Genomic DNA, 16,583 nt, shown 5'->3' with positions numbered 1-16,583 from the left:
CATCCAGCTTCCCTGTCAGAATCCGTTCACCTGAACTTTGGCTACTCTTCACCCACAAGTAAACAGTCCCCTCATAGCCTACTTCTTCCTTCTTTCAAAATGGAGAATTCCAGAAGAGATCTCGATTTTCATGTTGTGTATTCCAAAGGTCCCTGCTTTAAAAAAAGAACAGGAGGGATATCCCCCTCCGTCCAGTGGTTAGGACTCTGGGCTTCCACTGCAGGGGGCATGGGTTCGAACCCAGGTCAGGAAACTAGGATCCCACATGCTGTGTGGCCAAAAAATGTTCTCTCATTCAAAGCAGAATTTAAGGCTCTACCTCTAGAGAAACAGCCCGGTTACCCTTTAAAATGAGAACTTATCCAGTAATTCCAGAAAATAACATTTTACAATGAAATAAAAATTGGGGAGAATGGTCTCTCCATTACAAAAAATGCATTTCTAAGCATATCATTTTAATGCAATTTGCATTAAAATGAAAAATTCATTTTAATTTAATGTATTTTTAATTTAATTCATTTAATTAAATGCATTTTAATTTAATGCAATGTGAGTGCATTAAGATTCATAGATAAATTCTAGGATGAAAATTAGATGTTAAAATATAAATAATTCCTTTCTCTGATTTTTTTTTAAAATGAAACTGTAAGTTATTATTCATTTAAAGACCAGTTTCACTTTGGATTATTTTCCATGTAAAATTCTAGAAATCAAGATAAGTGAGCTGCTCTGGGATCTAGTTGTCAATATTTTTTTTTTTTACTGCTTCACAAGAGTGCTTTATATATCCCTTTACTATATATATATGTATATACATTTAAAATTTCAAGAATATATAGAATATAAATAGTCTGTAAGCAAAAGTTATATACACACACAAACACAAGGTAAGTTAAAAAATAAAAGAAAAAAAGAAAAAAAAAACAAACACAAGGTAAGAAAAAAACTTATAGATAACCTTACAAAATTTTTGGCAACTTACATAAAATGGAGAAATTTCTTAAAAATAAGTTTACCAATAATGACACAAGAAACAGAAAAATCTAAATAGTCCTATATCTATTAACATAATAAAATTCCCAATTTAAAACTTACCTGGAAGAAAGCTAGAGGCCCAGAATGGTATCACCATGGAAAGACACACTGATACATTGGATATCATTAAAATTAAGAACTTCTATTTATTAAAGATACCATAAAGAAGATATTGTGTCTATATATACACAATATCTTTTATATATGCATATATTTTAATATTCTTTTATGTATATATATATCTTGTATGTGTATACACATATATATACATACATTCATGTGTGTACACACATATATGTATATATAATGCCTTTATCTCCTTTTACCCTCTCCATCTTTATTTCAGGCATCTGTTAGCTAAGATACTATTTTTCATTGTTAATATTTTTAACAATGACATTCTCATCTGAAACCATATCTTCTATGCTTTATCTTAAGCTGATCCCCAAACTGAAAAGTAATGAAAAGTACTCAATATAGCATATATATATTTTTACCTGAAGTACCAAGTAGTAATATTTGATGCATAGAGAAAGAAATAATAACTCTACACTGCTAAAGGAATATCAGTGCCAAACAGATTCTTTGAATTATTACTGTTTGTATTTCATACCATCAATTATATGGTTTTCTTATTTTAGTTTTTTCCATGGTTGAATTATAACTTGGTCACTGAGCTCTCTTCCCCCTGAAGTTTTCAATTTTCTTTATTCTTACTGACATAAGAAACATATTTATTAACATATCATTTCACTAAGAAGTTTAAACTTTCCATGTGGTACATATACATAACGGAGTAATTGCCTAGCCACTAAAAAGAATGAAATAATGCCATTTGCAGCAACATGGATGGACCTAGAGATTGTCATACTGAGTGAAGTCAGTCAGACAGAGGAGGAGAAATATCATATGACATCCCTGATACATGAAATCTAAAAAAAAAATGGTACAAATGAACTTACAAAACAGAAAGAGACTCACAGACTTACAGAACAAACTTATGGTTTCTGGGGAGAAGGGATAGTTCGGGAGTTTCTGATGGACATGTGCACACTGCTATATTCAAAACTGTTAACTGACAAGGACCTATTGAATAGCATATGGAGCTCTGCTCAGTGTGATGTGGCAGCCCGCATGGGAGGGGGGGTTTGGGGAAGAATGGATGCACGTATATACATGGCTGGGTCCCTTCATGGTTCACCTGGAACTATCGCAGCATTTTTGATTGCCTATACCCCAATACAAAATAAAAAGTTCAAAAAAAGAAGTTTAAACCTCTCAATAATGTTATTTGTCTTGAAGTTATTCTATACATTCTGACTACTTGGAGTTTTGACTTCCTTGTCTGATTTAGTCTAACTCATTTTTGGACTTGTCATAGAAATCCCAGGGTTTATTTTCATTACACTGCTGAATTAAATCTTCTATCAGTTCAGTTCAGTCGCTCAGTCGTGTCTGACTCTGCGACCCCATGAACTGCAGTACGCCAGGCCTCCCTGTCCATCACCAACTCCCGGAGCCTACCCAAACTCATGTCTGTTGAGTCGGTGATGCCATCCAACCATCTCATCCTCTGTCATCCCCTTCTCCTCCCACCCTCAATCCTTCCCAGCATCAGGGTCTTTTCAAATGAGTCAGCTCTTCGCATCAGGTGACCAAAGTATTGCAGTTTCAGCTTCAACATCAGTTCTTCCAGTGAACACTCAGGACTAATCTACTTTAGGATGGTCTTCTATGTCTTGAGACATATTTATTTCTTAAGATAAATATCATCTTGGCAACATTTTGGACTTTTATGGAGAACATCTTTAATAGATTATTTTTCCCAGAAACATGCATGGAAGTTAGCCTTTTCAGGCTTTGTATATTGTGGTTTTCTCCAGGTGGGCAGGATCAATACCCTGTTCAAAATTAGTCTAAATTTGAGACTGATGACATCATGCATTCACCTGGGGAGAGGGGCTGAAAATTATTATTCACATAATGAGGCTTTCTGGGAAGATGGCATGGCAGTTACCCAAGCCAGTCAGAAGTGGCTTGAGTGAGAGAAAGGGCAAGTGGCTTTGGCTTTAATTGTGGTTAGAGGTGCTGAAAGGCTGCAGTGAGCATTTGAGCCCCTTGCTAGTGCCAGGGAGGAAGTATATGGTCCTTCTTAGACGTTTGCCTAGATGTAGGGCAAGAAGGACCTGAGAAGAGTGGAGATTGAAAACTGTCAGGGGTAAAGTGTCAAGAATGGAGTCAGATTCTTAATACATCTTTGTGCTCATATGTGTGCTCATTTGCTTCAGTTGTGTCCGACTCTTTTTGACCCTATAGACTGCAGCCAACTAGGCTCCTCTGTCCATGGGTTTTCCAGGCAAGAATACTGGAGTGGGTTGCCATTTCTTCCTCCAGGGGATCTTCCAAACCCAGGGATCAAACCCGTGTCTCCTGCATTGCAGGTGGATTCTTTACCACTCGCACCACCTGGGAAGCCCTATCACATCCTTATTACAGTCTTTTTTCATTACTAAAATAATAGTTCACCTGAATGTCCAACATTACACCGAAAATCGTTTGCCTATAAAACTTTACATTGTTAAATTTTCTACTAACCTCTTCTGTTGATGATAAAAAGCCTGATGACAGTTCCTTTGTAGGTGCAACCCTTAGATTTTCTTCCTGGGTGCTTATTAGATCTATCGATATTCTTAGAATCCTAAAACTTCCAAGTTATAGTTATTTTTTCCATTCATTTTTTGGAAATTTGTGAATTCCTTTTAATTTGAACTGAACTTCAGAGGAAAAATCAATTTCTTTCAGTTTCTCTGATTATATTCTCCCATTTGTTTTTTCCCTCTGTAGATCTTATTGGACCAGATTTCATGCCTACTGGATTTATCTGCCATTTCTGTGAACTTTTCTCTTAAATTTTATATCTTTGTTTATTTGTTTTACAATCATAGAATTGATTTTACTCTATCCTTTTCTTTTCGTTTTTTTTTTGGCCACATCAAGCAGCTTGCAGGATTTTAGTTCCTTGACTGGAGATTGAACCTGGACCACTGCAGTGAAAGTGTCGAGTTCTAATCATTGGACTGCCAGGAAGTTTCCAAATTTTTCTCTATCCTCTAACCTTTATATTATTATTATCCTTTTTTAATTGGGCAATCTTGTGTGGAAATCACAAGAATTCTTTCAAGTTCTCTGGTTGTTCCTTTTTCATAGCAACTTGCTCTTATTTTTATGGATGAACTACTTTATAAATCTCTTTAAGGATATTTTAGTAGTTATCAGTAGAAATGAGTAGTAGAAAATCCAACTATAGGGGCTTAAAAAGCAAAAGTTTAAGTATCACTATCCAGAATTGGGCCACATGGCTACCATAGACAGGTCATAAATGAGGGACATTCTTGAGTTTACCTGATTACCAAAGCTGGTTCCCTCTTTAATTAGGTGAATAACTATCTATCTCTCCTCTTTTATTCATCCCTTAAAGCAAGAATCTAGGGATAGGCAGCCTGGGGTTGATCCTGTAAAGAAGATCTCTGCATCTTGGGGCTCTGCCACCTTTAGCACATTGGTCTCTTTCCTTGTGCTTATTTTATCTTTTCATGGTCATAAGAGAGCCCTACTGCATTTTTTTTTTTTTTTTGGCATCTTGTAAGGATATGCAAAGGAAGAAAAGATACAAGCAAAAGGCTGAACTGAAGTTGTATCATTTCTATGTCTAAAGATAGCTATACATATTTTAAAAGCTTTCCTGAAAGTCCTATCCAGTGTCTTCTGTTTAAATATCACTAGGTTGGGAAGATCCCCCCGAGGAGGGCATGGCAACCCACTCCAGTATTGTTGCTTGGAGAATCCCCATGGACAGAGGAGCCTGGCAGACTATAGTCCATGGGGTTACAAAAGAGTTGGACATGACTGAGTGACTAAGCACAGCACAGCATCAAGAACTGGGCCACATGCCTACCACAGGCCAGTCATTGGAAAGTGTAAAGACAAGGAGTGGTGAATAGGGTTGGGATGGTTAATTAATGCTGTCCACAAAAGATACTAACTGGAATGTTAATAACTGTTCTGTTCTAGTTTTTGAATTGCCTTGTTTATTCTACTGCAATTTCTCAAATAAATAGTCATACATGGGGCAAAGAGTTGGACAAGACTGAGCGACTGAAATGAACCGGGGCTAGGGCTGCTGCTGCTAAGTCGATTCAGTCGTGTCTGACTCTGTGTGACGCCATAGACGGCAGCCCACCAGGCTCCCCCGTCCCTGGGATTCTCCAGGCAAGAACACTGGAGTGGGTTGCCATTTCTTTCTCCAGTGCATGAAAGTGAAAAGTGAAAGTGAAGTCGTTCAGTCGTGTCTGACCCTCAGCGACCCCATGGACTGTAGCCTTCCAGGCTCCTCTGACCATAGGATTTTCCAGGCAAGAGTACTGGAGTGGGGTGCCATTGCCTTCTCCAGACCTGGGGCTACCGGGCATTAAGAGAACTAGATTATTACATTTACTTTCAAATGATTTCTCTCTTTTCCTGTATTTACCACTTATGCTAAAGTTAGTATTTTTCAAGTTCTGTCATCTATTTTTTCAAGCAATCAGTTTGAGAACTTTGTTATACTACTTTTTTAACTTAAGTGTGGAGTCATGGCAGTCACAATTCTCTCAGTCATATATGAAGAAAATTCTTGATTTTGCCTGATTACTAGAGTTGGCATCCTCTTTAATTAGATAATTGTTCGCCATGTGCACTCTCCACTCTTCACTGTGGACATGTGGTCTTGGTTCTTATATGATCCTGGATCTTTGCCAGCAAATTTGAAATGAACCAGAACAGTTCATTTCCCAAAGTTTGCAAAATGTTTAACTTACATTTGTTTTCATTATTTTTCTTCTCTAGTGGGCTTCTGGGAAGAGTCTTGGGGTTTTGGATTTGGAGGAAAAGAGAGGAGGGAGAAATAAAAAGATAATGGAATTGGACCAAAAGAGTAAGAAGACTAAGTATCCTTATTGAAAGTTTTGCCTTCTTGAATTAGTAGAGTTTTCAAGTATAGTGATTGATTTGGTTTTTATTAGCCCTAATTTTCACTAGTTCATAAAATCTACAGAAGTAAATTTTTAAAAAATTGTGTTAGGAAGATACTGAGTTAACCCTATACTAATATAAGAAGGTAGCAATGTAAGAAGATGGAGTGTGAAAAGAGGGAAGATGCTGGTTGTAAGAGAAGCAGCACCAACATTTTTGTTTGAGTTTTTGCTAAAAGGTGGGAGGAGGAAAAAAAAAGACATAGTAAGATGATCTTGATCCTATTTGATTCTGAAAGTTCAGCAAACATGCACAGATACATTGAGATTTGAATGGACATTTAGACTTTGAATTGTTTATCTAAATGTATCTAAATGGTGAAATCCATGAAGTTTTGTAGAGAGAGCCTAGAGCTTACCTAGATATAAAACTTGTACTGTCTGGAGTGACAAGGAGGGTTTTTACTTCATATATATTTGTTCTGAAAGCAAAAATGTTATTAAATATAGCTAATTGCATTGAATGTAGTTTGACAAAAGATGTTACATATCAATATCTATTTTAAAATATTTCATTGAATTCTATATGCATAGGCCAGGTGGCTATTGGAAGAACAAAGAATAGATGAAATTATATTCTGTAAATTCAAGTTCACTTGAAAGCAGTGGCAAGTTTCAGGAAGGGAAAGAATTAGTGTTTGAGTAACTGCTTTGTGTGAAGAAGGCAATGGCAGCCCACTCCAGTACTCTTGCCTGGAAAATCCCATGGGTGGAGGAGCCTGGTGGGCTGCAGTCCTTGGGGTTGTGAAGAGTCGGACACGATTGAGCGACTTCACTTTCACTTTTCACTTTCATGCACTGGAGAAGGAAATGGCAACCCACTCCAGTGTTCTTGCCTGGAGAATCCCAGGGACGGGGGAGCCTGGTGGGCTGCTGTCTATGGGGTCGCACAGAGTCGGACGCGACTGAAGTGACTTAGCAGCAGCAGCAGCAGCAACAACTGCTTTGTGATAGGCATGAGTAGGTTTATGCATATCATCATTTTTAATCTTACAACTTAAAAAGAAATCATTATCCTCTCTGGTTGAAGTATAAGCAATTTGAGAACATAAGTAACTTCATCAGTCACAGATTAGGGCAAGAGGTGTATTCATTTGCTAGGGCTGCCATAACAAAATACTGCAGACTGGGAGGCTTAAGTACTAGAAATTTATCTTTTTATAATCTGGAGGCTGCAATCCCAAAACCAAAGTGTTCTCAGCATGGGGCCTTTTAAGACCTCTCTGTTTGGCTTGCAGATGTTGTCTTTTTCTGGTTCCTTCTCCCTCTGTCCCCACATGGTCTTTCCTTTGTGAGCAGATACCCTGGTGTCCCAGGTGTATCAGAGTGGTGTCTCTTATGTGTCCAAATTTCCTTTTCTTATAAGGACACCAGTCAGATTGGATTAGGGCCCACCTGAATGGCCTCATTTTAACTGCATCATCTCTTTAAAACCCCTGTCTCCCAATAGGGTTGAATTTGAGATACTGGGAATTGGGACTTCAACACTCCAAAATGGGAGGATGGGATTTAGCTCCTAACAGGGAGGCCAGTTGTATTTAGGAATATTGAAATGGACATCAGTCCAGAAGACTTTCCTTGTCTTCTGGTCTCCGAGTACAGAATACAGAGGAAGCACACGACATTGAGGACATTGATCCTCAACTATTTATCCAGCCCTAATAAAGAAACGGGTCCAAACGGTCATGATTGAGAGAATGCCCAAATCAAATGCCTTATGCTAGAATATTCAGCCCAGGAGGAATCGAGGAATTACTTAGTCTAAGCTCCTCACTTGACAAAGAAGCAAGATTCCAATTATGAAATGACTTAGCAAACATCATAAAATTGGTCAGTATTACCAAGGTAACATTTTTATAAAATATTGTGTGCTAACCATTGAGAATGTATATATATATACACACATATATATACATATGTATACATACACATATGTATATACATATTGGGTTGGCAAAAAAGTTTGCTCATTCTGGTTTTCTGTAAGCTATTATGGAAAAACCCAAATGAACACTTTGGCCAGCCCTATACATATATATTTATGGATACATATGTGTGTGTATATATATATGTTCAATGAATAAATATAAATGTTTATATGCTTATGTGCATGTATAGATGATCTATAAAAATAAAATGTCTTCTAATCTTTAATATGACATTTGAAGGTGGTCATTTCTATCTCATTTTACAGATACATAAAATCCTGAAGCTGAGACTTAAGTTTGAGTTGTTTTATGGATATAAATTTTTTCTTCTTTTTCAGCCTTAGGATGGAATTATACTATACTATAAATATTTATCACAGGGATGGCTAAAGTGTCTAGCCAAAAAGATTCAGACTCTCACATGTGATACATATTAATAGACACAATAGAAAACATCTCCTTGTCACTTATTTTCCATGATTGTATAGCCATGGCAGTCATAATTAAGCTTCAGTTAATTTGATTCATTTTGTTTCATTTGCTTGTTTCGTGAGTAAAGAGGTTGCTAAAGTTCCTGCCCCTCATGAGTTGGTTTAAAGAGATAGTGGTTGATGAAATCAATGAAATTTGTCATTTCTAATGCAATTTTTCAGGGAACTGCATCAACAGTCAAAGGTTCTAACTGTGTTTTCCTATGAGGAAAACCCTCTAAAACCTAAAAACTTACTCCGTTGAACTGTGCCTTTGAAACTTACAAGCCTCTTCAGGTCCTAGATCCTTCTCTTGAGATTGAGCCTATAGGTGGCAGCAACCGTTAGCTATTGAGCTTGGGTGATATGGGCCAAACGTTCTCTTAAAATACTTTGAATACTTTACATATTATCGAATACTTGAAAATGAAATTTTCTCTAGATAAGAAAGTGAAAGGTCAAACTTAAAGTATGACTGTTAATGATTTATACCCTATAGTCAACAGCATATAGGTTAAAAAAGAGTGTAGTGGCTAAAAAATTCGATATTTTAGAAGTTTGAGACATATTGATGGTTGGGTTCAATCTCTAAGATTTGTAACTGCTGGGGTCAGATTGGTTAGCCTTTGTTCTTCACTGCTTTGTGCAAAATGGGTTTTTGAACACACACTATTTTCCAATCACTTCTGTTCTTCATATCTCATGTAAGTTGAGATTGTAATTCACGCACCATCCGTTTACACAATGAATGTGACACAGAAGCATTGAATACAATTCATAGTTTTGCAAATAACAATGCATATAACACATATTTTAAGGGTAATTTTCAGGGAACACTCTACTGCAGTTTAGATTAGTTTATAGTAGCTTGTTTTGAAAGTTTGGATTTTTGTTAGTTTTCCTAGATGAGGGACACCTGAAATTCAACAATGCCTTAAAGAATCAGTTAGGTTCTGGGACAGCTGAGGCAACATGGACTTTAGCTGGTGATTGCTAAACTACATTTTGGGATGACTGATCACATCAATCACCTTTGTGGTTTATATAATCTGTGGCTCAATCCACTGGGAAATCATTAGCCACATTTCAGTCAACTGAACACATCCCTTGTGTTCCCTCATTCTCAAGACAACTTAAAACGATACCACTGTATCCACTAGACCTCTGTGTGTGTGCTTAGTCGCTCGGTCATGTCTGACTCTTTGTGACCCCATGGACTGTAGCCCGCCAGGGTCCTCTGTCCATGAGGATTCACCAGGTAAGAATGTTGGAGTGGGTTGCCATGTCCTCCTCCAGGGGATCTTCTCAACCGAGGGATTGAACCCAGGTCTCCCACACTGCAGGTGTTTTCTTTACCATCTGAGCTACCAGGGAAGCCCACTAGACCTCTGTAACCATCTTAATATATCTTATAAACTAGAAGAGTAGCTGCTTCTAATACAGACCTTTGACCACTCAACCAAAACAAGTTTATTTGATTTAATAATTTTCAAAGGGGATATTTTTTGATGTTCATCATTTAGTGGGGCTTTTCTATTGTACGAAGAAAATGTCTAGTTTCCCTTTACTACAGTGACCCAATATGAAGAAGGAAAAAAAAAAAGAAAAGTGGCATCACTTTGGGAACAAAAGTTTCAGGGCACATCGACAGCAAGACTCACTGAATGAAAGCAGATGGCTAAAAAATAGTTTGGGATCGATGCATCTATACTATAGAAAAGCGAGGCATAGTCTTTATGTTACCTGGCAATATTCATCAATCTGGGGTTTGGAATAAGAAGGCTGAAATTGAAATTGAGTGTGAACAATTGAACGTTGTTTGTACTGGAGCTTACCTAAGACAAAAATCAAAGAGTTCGCTTCTTCCTGTGGGATCAGTCTGCAATTGATCTGTTAGAGCTTTTTTCCCTTTCTTTTCTTTGTGTGTGTGTGTGTGTGTGTGTGTGTGTGTGTGTGTGCTGTATGAAGGGAAGAGGATATAGAACAGATACATAGACATTTATAACACAAAAGTATTACAGAGTCAAATCAGCTACAATCAGTGTATAATCCTGGGCAAAAGTTATTAGGTACCTCCAGAGAATGTGTTGGAAAGCAAAGCAGGAGGAAGAGTCCAACGCAAGGGCAGGGCTGGAAAAATGAAAGAAAGTGCTTCAACCAGATGGGCATTTTCTACAGAGAACTTCCTTGTTGTCCTTGCACTTGAAAATATCGTATACGGTATCGAATCCTTTAATCCTTATCTTTAAAGATAAGGATTTGTCCTGATGATTATTTTATTATTGCTGCAAAGCTCCTATAAAATGTAAGAAGTCACAACTTATATTTACCTTTTAAAGGCTACTGCCTTTCTTCTTTCTGAATTCAAGTTTTATTATAATTAGGTAATGCTTGGTCTATTTCTATGCACAAAACAATATCTGGCAGAATTCCTACCTGATAAACAGTCAAGTTCCAGATTCATTCTGCCCTTAGCAACACTTAGGCTTCTCTTCTATCCCTGGATTTTGTCCTCATTATAAATTTCCTGTGTTTGGTGCATATTCAAGTTATTCTCCTTTCCCTTGAGTTGAGTGAACTGTGAACACGTGATCCTGAAGGAAATGTCCTAGGAGATTTTAGAAAGTAAATTATTTTTCCTGAGAAACTATTATTTTGAAAGAAAAACCAGAGTGCCTCCAGGAAGGCTAACTATCTCCCCAAAATAACCTTCTCCTCTGTGATTATTTTCTGAATTTCACATTTAAAACTCCCTTCCTACCCCCACACTTTTCCAACAAAGTCTATATAGTCAAAGCTATGGTTTTCCCAGTAATTGTGTACGGATGTGAGAGTTGGAACTAAAGAAGGCTAAGCACCAAAGAATTGATGCTTTCGTACTGTGGTGCTGGAGAAGACTCTTGAGAATCCCTTGGATGGCATGTAGATTAAACCGGTCAATCCTAAAGGAAATCAACCCTGAATATTCATTAGAAGGACTAATGTTGAAGCTGAATCTCCAATATTTTGGCCACCTGATGTGAAGAGCCAACTCCTTGGAAAAGACCTGATGCTGAGAAAGATTGAGGGCAGGAGGAGAAGGGGACCGCAGAGGATGAGATCATTAGACAGCATCACCGACTCAAAGGACATGAACTTGAGCAAACTCCAGGAGATAGTGGAGAACAGGGAAGCCTGGTATGCTACAGTCCATGGGGTTATAAAAAATCAGACACACCTTAGCAACTGAACAAAAACAACCCCCACTCAAACACAGACACACACACAGAGTCAAATTAACCAGTGATTAATAGTACTATGACATAAATTATTAGAGAAAAATGGCCAGAATAATTGACTAAGGCCAGTCTTTGCAGTCTCAGGTTGCTTGTAATTGATTGTATAGCAACATGGTAATAATATCCAGGATATAAGCTCTCTGATGGCAGGATTCTCACCTGTTTTGTTCTTAGCAGTTTTGCCAACACCTCAACAGACCTTGGCAGCTAACAGTTGCTCAATAAATATTTGTTGAATGAGTGAATCATTAAAAAAAATTATTGGAATACATTGAATGGTTTTGCTATGTTACAATGTCTAGCTTTTCCCAGGTTAGAATTAAATACATTTTCATCCAAATACCCTGTTACTCTGACTTCTAATTAAGTTCCTTAATTTCCCAGGGACTTATTGAGTGTCTGTTTACTCATCAGTACTTGAGCACCATGACTGGATTATCAGCCTCTTTCCCTTCTCTTCAACATACCCCAGACCTACCTCTTCCTCAAGAAAGAATGCTTTCATATTTTCCTCTCTTTGGAGTACTCTAAGGCATTTCGAGGTTTTGCTGTCCACTTGAACAGTTGATAATCGTCCTTTGAAGTAGAACTTTGAACAAGAGATAAGAAATAGTAATCTAACTGGTGCCTATGCTGATAGTCAAGAGGACCATCTTGCTATTTAAGCCACTGAAGATGATCAATCTCACTCAAAATTGGGTAGAAGCCGTAGTCTATAGCTTCTAATTCTCAACTTCTTTCTCTTCCTCTTCCTCCCTCTAGTATCCTTTGTTTTTCTGAAGTTACATCCCCATGTCTGTGGGATGTAAGTATAAAGGAGGGTGAGTGGCATTCTGTACCAGCCGCCTTCTCATAGGCAGCATGGCCTGACATGAAGTGAAACCAGAGTGTAAATGCACATACTTTCCTTTCTGATCAAACAGTTTCAAACAAGACTCTCACACCAGAGTGTTCTTTAGAAAAAGTGTCAATAGTAGATACTGGGAGTATTTTTCTTGAGTGGGAGGGCATTTGACAGAACACACAGTTGTTGGTACTAAGATTTATTGTCTTACCTAGACATTTAACCCAGATCCCGGAGGCGACAGATCCACTACCACTGAGAGATTATTCTTGAATTCTTATGCTTTAAGGAGTCTTGAGACATAAAGCAACTATACTGCAATAAAAATTAACTAATAAAAAATTAAAGAATGAAGAAGGGAAACAGATAAGGAGAAAAAAAAAGTCTTGAGACTAATTCTCAGAAATGGGCTAAATAGCCACAGGAAAGTTTAAGTTGCCCTTAAAAGACTTAACCTTTCCTTCAATTGGTCTGCGTATTTTCCAAGAGAAGAATTAGTCAAAGAGCTCATTTAGAAACGTTTTCATTCTGTTGAGACTGGTTCAAACGCTTTCCCAAAGCTTCTTTCTAGACCAATCTGGTTTTCCTGCCAAGAAACTGAGGTTCACTGCTCTTCTGTCTCCTGGGCTTTGGACATTAGCTATTGATCGCGTTCTGTGGTTTGCTCTCTGTTTTTGTCTCTGTGTTAAGCTTACTCACCTCCATAAATCCAAGTTATCTCACTCTATGAAGCTTCTTGGTCCACATTGTTCAGAAGCAGAGCCAGAGGGCAAGGCGGCTGCTGTCATATTGCTGGGGTGGAGGCTGGGGGCGCTCCCAGGGGCTCCCTAGGGTCTGCCCCTCTCTCCTTAAGGCAGCAGGTTCCCCAAATCAGACAATGCATTGTCACGTGGATTACACCGATTAACTCTAAGTCAGTTAGGTAACATGAGCCCTTTCAATGGTGTCCTAGGATTCTGTCAGGTTGACTGTTCAAACACTGGTTTTTGGGATCCCCTCCAGCATTCCTTAATGTAATCCAGGCATGTTATTGCAGGTTTTATTTGAGAAGGGGCTACTTACTTGTCACTTGGAGTATTTTCAGTTTTAAGTCAAAACCTTCTTAGTCAAAAAAAAAAAAAAAAAAAAAAAAAGACATGAGAGAATATGGTGCAAAGTGAGAGTGATTTGGGAAAGGCAGAAAAAGAAAACAAAACAAAAACCCCACCCCAAATGCAGTAGTGTATCAAACGCCAAACTTACATTAAGGGCATGTGTGTTCTGGGAATGAGGTTTCTGTTGTGTGTGTATGTATGTGCGTTTCCCTGTTGTACATAGAAATTGCAATAATTTTGCACTGCTTAGGATTTCATCTTTCCAAGGAACTACTAAGATCCTTAAAAAACAGAGGGATACAGGCAAAAGAGTTCTGCTCTGAGCTGCTTACAGAGCTTGGATATGAGCTTCTGTGTTCCCTTCCTGGGCAGGAGAAAGCCACCTCTCTAGGCTATAGGTGGATCCCCAATTTACCACTGGCTGGATTGGACTGGATGCTAGTAAAAAGACAGGCAAATTTCTGGAAGCCAGGGCAGACAGAGGCTGTGGCCCCACATAACTCAGATTGTTATTACTGCTGGAAGGAAAAGACCCAGCAGTTCCTTAGAGGTACTCAGAACTTGGGGTGAAGGCAGAAAGAGATGAGACTTTAGAAACCCAGCCACTGGATGATGTCTTTTGAGTATCTATGAAATGTCAAGCTTTGGCAGACTTTCTCTGTACAGAATGTCCTTGTGTGTGTGTCTGTGTGTGTGTGTGTTTGTGTACACACTCACATGAGTCACTCAGTCTTGTCCAACTCTTTGTGGCCCCATGGACTGTAGCCCACCAGGCTCCTCTGTCCATGGGATTCTCCAGGCAAGAATACTAGAGTGGGTTGCCATTCCCTTCTCCAGGGTATCATCCCGACCCAGGGATTCAACCTAGGTCTCATGCATTGAATAAGAAAGACTTCTCCTAACCTGACATAGAGGAGAGATTGGGCACAACAGGTATTCCAGAAGGAGATGCTCTGTGGATTCTAACCAAGGCCCTTTTCTAGAACTGACCCTTTTTTTGCTCCTCAATTCTTTATTCCTTCTAATTCCATTCTGGAGTGCTACCAAGATATGTAACTTGGAAAGTGAAGTGAAAGTTGCTCAGTCATGTCTGACTCTTTGCGACCCCATGGACTATACAGTCCATTGAATTTTCCAGGCCAGAATACTGGAATGGGTATCCATTCCCTCTTCCAGGGGATCTTCCCAACCCAGGGATTGAACCCAGGTCTCCCTTATTGCAGGCGGATTCTTTACCAGCTGAGCCACCACGGAAGACCAAGAATATGGGAGTGGGTAGGCTATCCCTCCTCCAGTGGATCTTCTTGACCCAGGAATTGAATCAGGGTCTCCTGCATTGCAGGTGGATTCTTTACCAACTGAGCTATCAGAGAAGCCCAACATAGCTTGGAGATGCCTTTTAAAATATGAAATATAACATACTCCATAGTCACCTGTAATCTAATTCTAGTGAAATACAGGCTCCATGGAAGTCCATTATGTACTTTCTTTAGAATTTCTGGGTTATTTAGTAATAATGCATTCCTCTACCCTGCCTCAAACACATACATACACCATACACACGTAAGCAGTTACATATAGCACTGAATATTCTGGAGTGGTTGGTTGCCTTAAAAAAAAAAAAAAACAACCAAATAACATCTAATAGGTCAGAGTGACGTGGCCAAAATCAGCCCAGCCAAGGGAGGCAGTTTGGCAGGTGGTGCAGACGGGATAAAGAATGTTCTTTTAAAAATTATCTATCAGTTATGGTTTGGGGGCTTCCCTGGCAGCTAAGATGGTAAAGAATCTGCCTGCAATGTGGGAGACCTGAGTTCAATCTCTCTGTCAGGATGATCCCTTGGAGAAGGGAATGGCTACACACTCCAGTATTCTTGCATGGAGAATCCCATGGACGGTGGAGCCTGGCGGGCTACAGTCCATAGAGTCACAAAGAGTCGGATGTGACTGAGTGACTAATTCTTTCACTTTCACTATGGTTTTGGATATGTGATACAAACTCTCCACAACTGAAGATCCTGATTAGTAAAACAGAAAAAAAAAAAAGTTTCATAAAATTATCCATGTCCATGACCCAGTGGACATGACAAGGAGAGGGAAGCATGGCCAGCTACAGTCCATGAGATCACAAAGAGTAGGACACGACTTAGTGACTGAACAACCACCACCCATGGTATTATCTTAACATTTAAAGAGATTTATATTACATCTATATTTTTATATATAATCTTTTAAGAACTGTCTATCTAGCTTGTTGCCTGACATTATTTTTCTAACCATTCAATAAATGGAATTTCCATTTCTTATTCATATGGGTTAAAGGCCTTCTTTTAAGAATTGAGACCTATAGTAAATCAATTTGTGAATATACTAAACACTGAAGTACTTTGAAAAATGCCTCTCTTCCCCTCTATTCATTTCCTTAGATAACTAGTCTTCTTTGGACTTAGAAATGTCAGGATAATGCATAGATACTGTCTTTCTTTTGTAGTGCTTAGTTAGCCCTGGTGAATTATTAGCTAACTCATAAGACTGTTGGAGAAATGGAAGCGGTGAGATGCTAGAATATTTTTGCATCTCTGTTGGTTCAAGTTATATGTTCCCACTTCCAAGATTGTGCCATTCATTTTGAACTATCTCAAACAACCCTAAAACAGAAAATCCATCTTTTATCTATTCACTGTGGCTCTTTGCATTCCCTATGAGTCCAACTTTTTAGCAAAGGCACTTAAGAAAATAGTTTCCTCAACACTATCTTTACAACTCCCTCAGTTAGATAAGTTAGATGCTTTCAGGATTTTTTCTTTCCCTCCTGCACCTTCTTCCAGCTGTTGGAGCTACCTCATGTTGCTGCCAACTTCCACA

General features: G+C 38.5%; 1 protein-coding gene and 1 long non-coding RNA gene across 7 annotated transcripts in view; one reads left to right on the top strand and one right to left on the bottom strand.

Moving 5' to 3' along the window:
• Positions 1 to 13,486, bottom strand: part of LOC112578425 — a 32,640-nt gene extending 19,154 nt beyond the window's left edge. Inside the window, exon 1 of one of the 2 annotated variants that reach the window (XR_003102685.3) lies at positions 13,324 to 13,486. This is a non-coding gene — a long non-coding RNA (uncharacterized LOC112578425). The remainder of the gene's footprint in view (positions 1 to 13,323) is intronic. The other variant, XR_006544036.2, reaches the window with a different exon arrangement.
• Positions 9,475 to 16,583, top strand: part of LOC102408857 — a 432,924-nt gene continuing 425,815 nt past the window's right edge. For all 5 annotated transcript variants that reach the window (XM_045162556.1, XM_044927173.2, XM_044927171.2 and 2 more), the window contains exon 1: positions 9,475 to 9,760. In XM_045162556.1, coding sequence (XP_045018491.1) covers positions 9,715 to 9,760 — 46 coding nt within the window. In that variant the 5' untranslated portion in view covers positions 9,475 to 9,714. The remainder of the gene's footprint in view (positions 9,761 to 16,583) is intronic.

Source organism: Bubalus bubalis, chromosome 13 (genome assembly GCF_019923935.1).
Source record: "Bubalus bubalis isolate 160015118507 breed Murrah chromosome 13, NDDB_SH_1, whole genome shotgun sequence".
NCBI classification, from domain to species: domain Eukaryota; kingdom Metazoa; phylum Chordata; class Mammalia; order Artiodactyla; family Bovidae; genus Bubalus; species Bubalus bubalis.
Note: the sequence above shows the minus strand (reverse complement) of the source record. Positions and strands in the feature narration are given on the sequence as shown.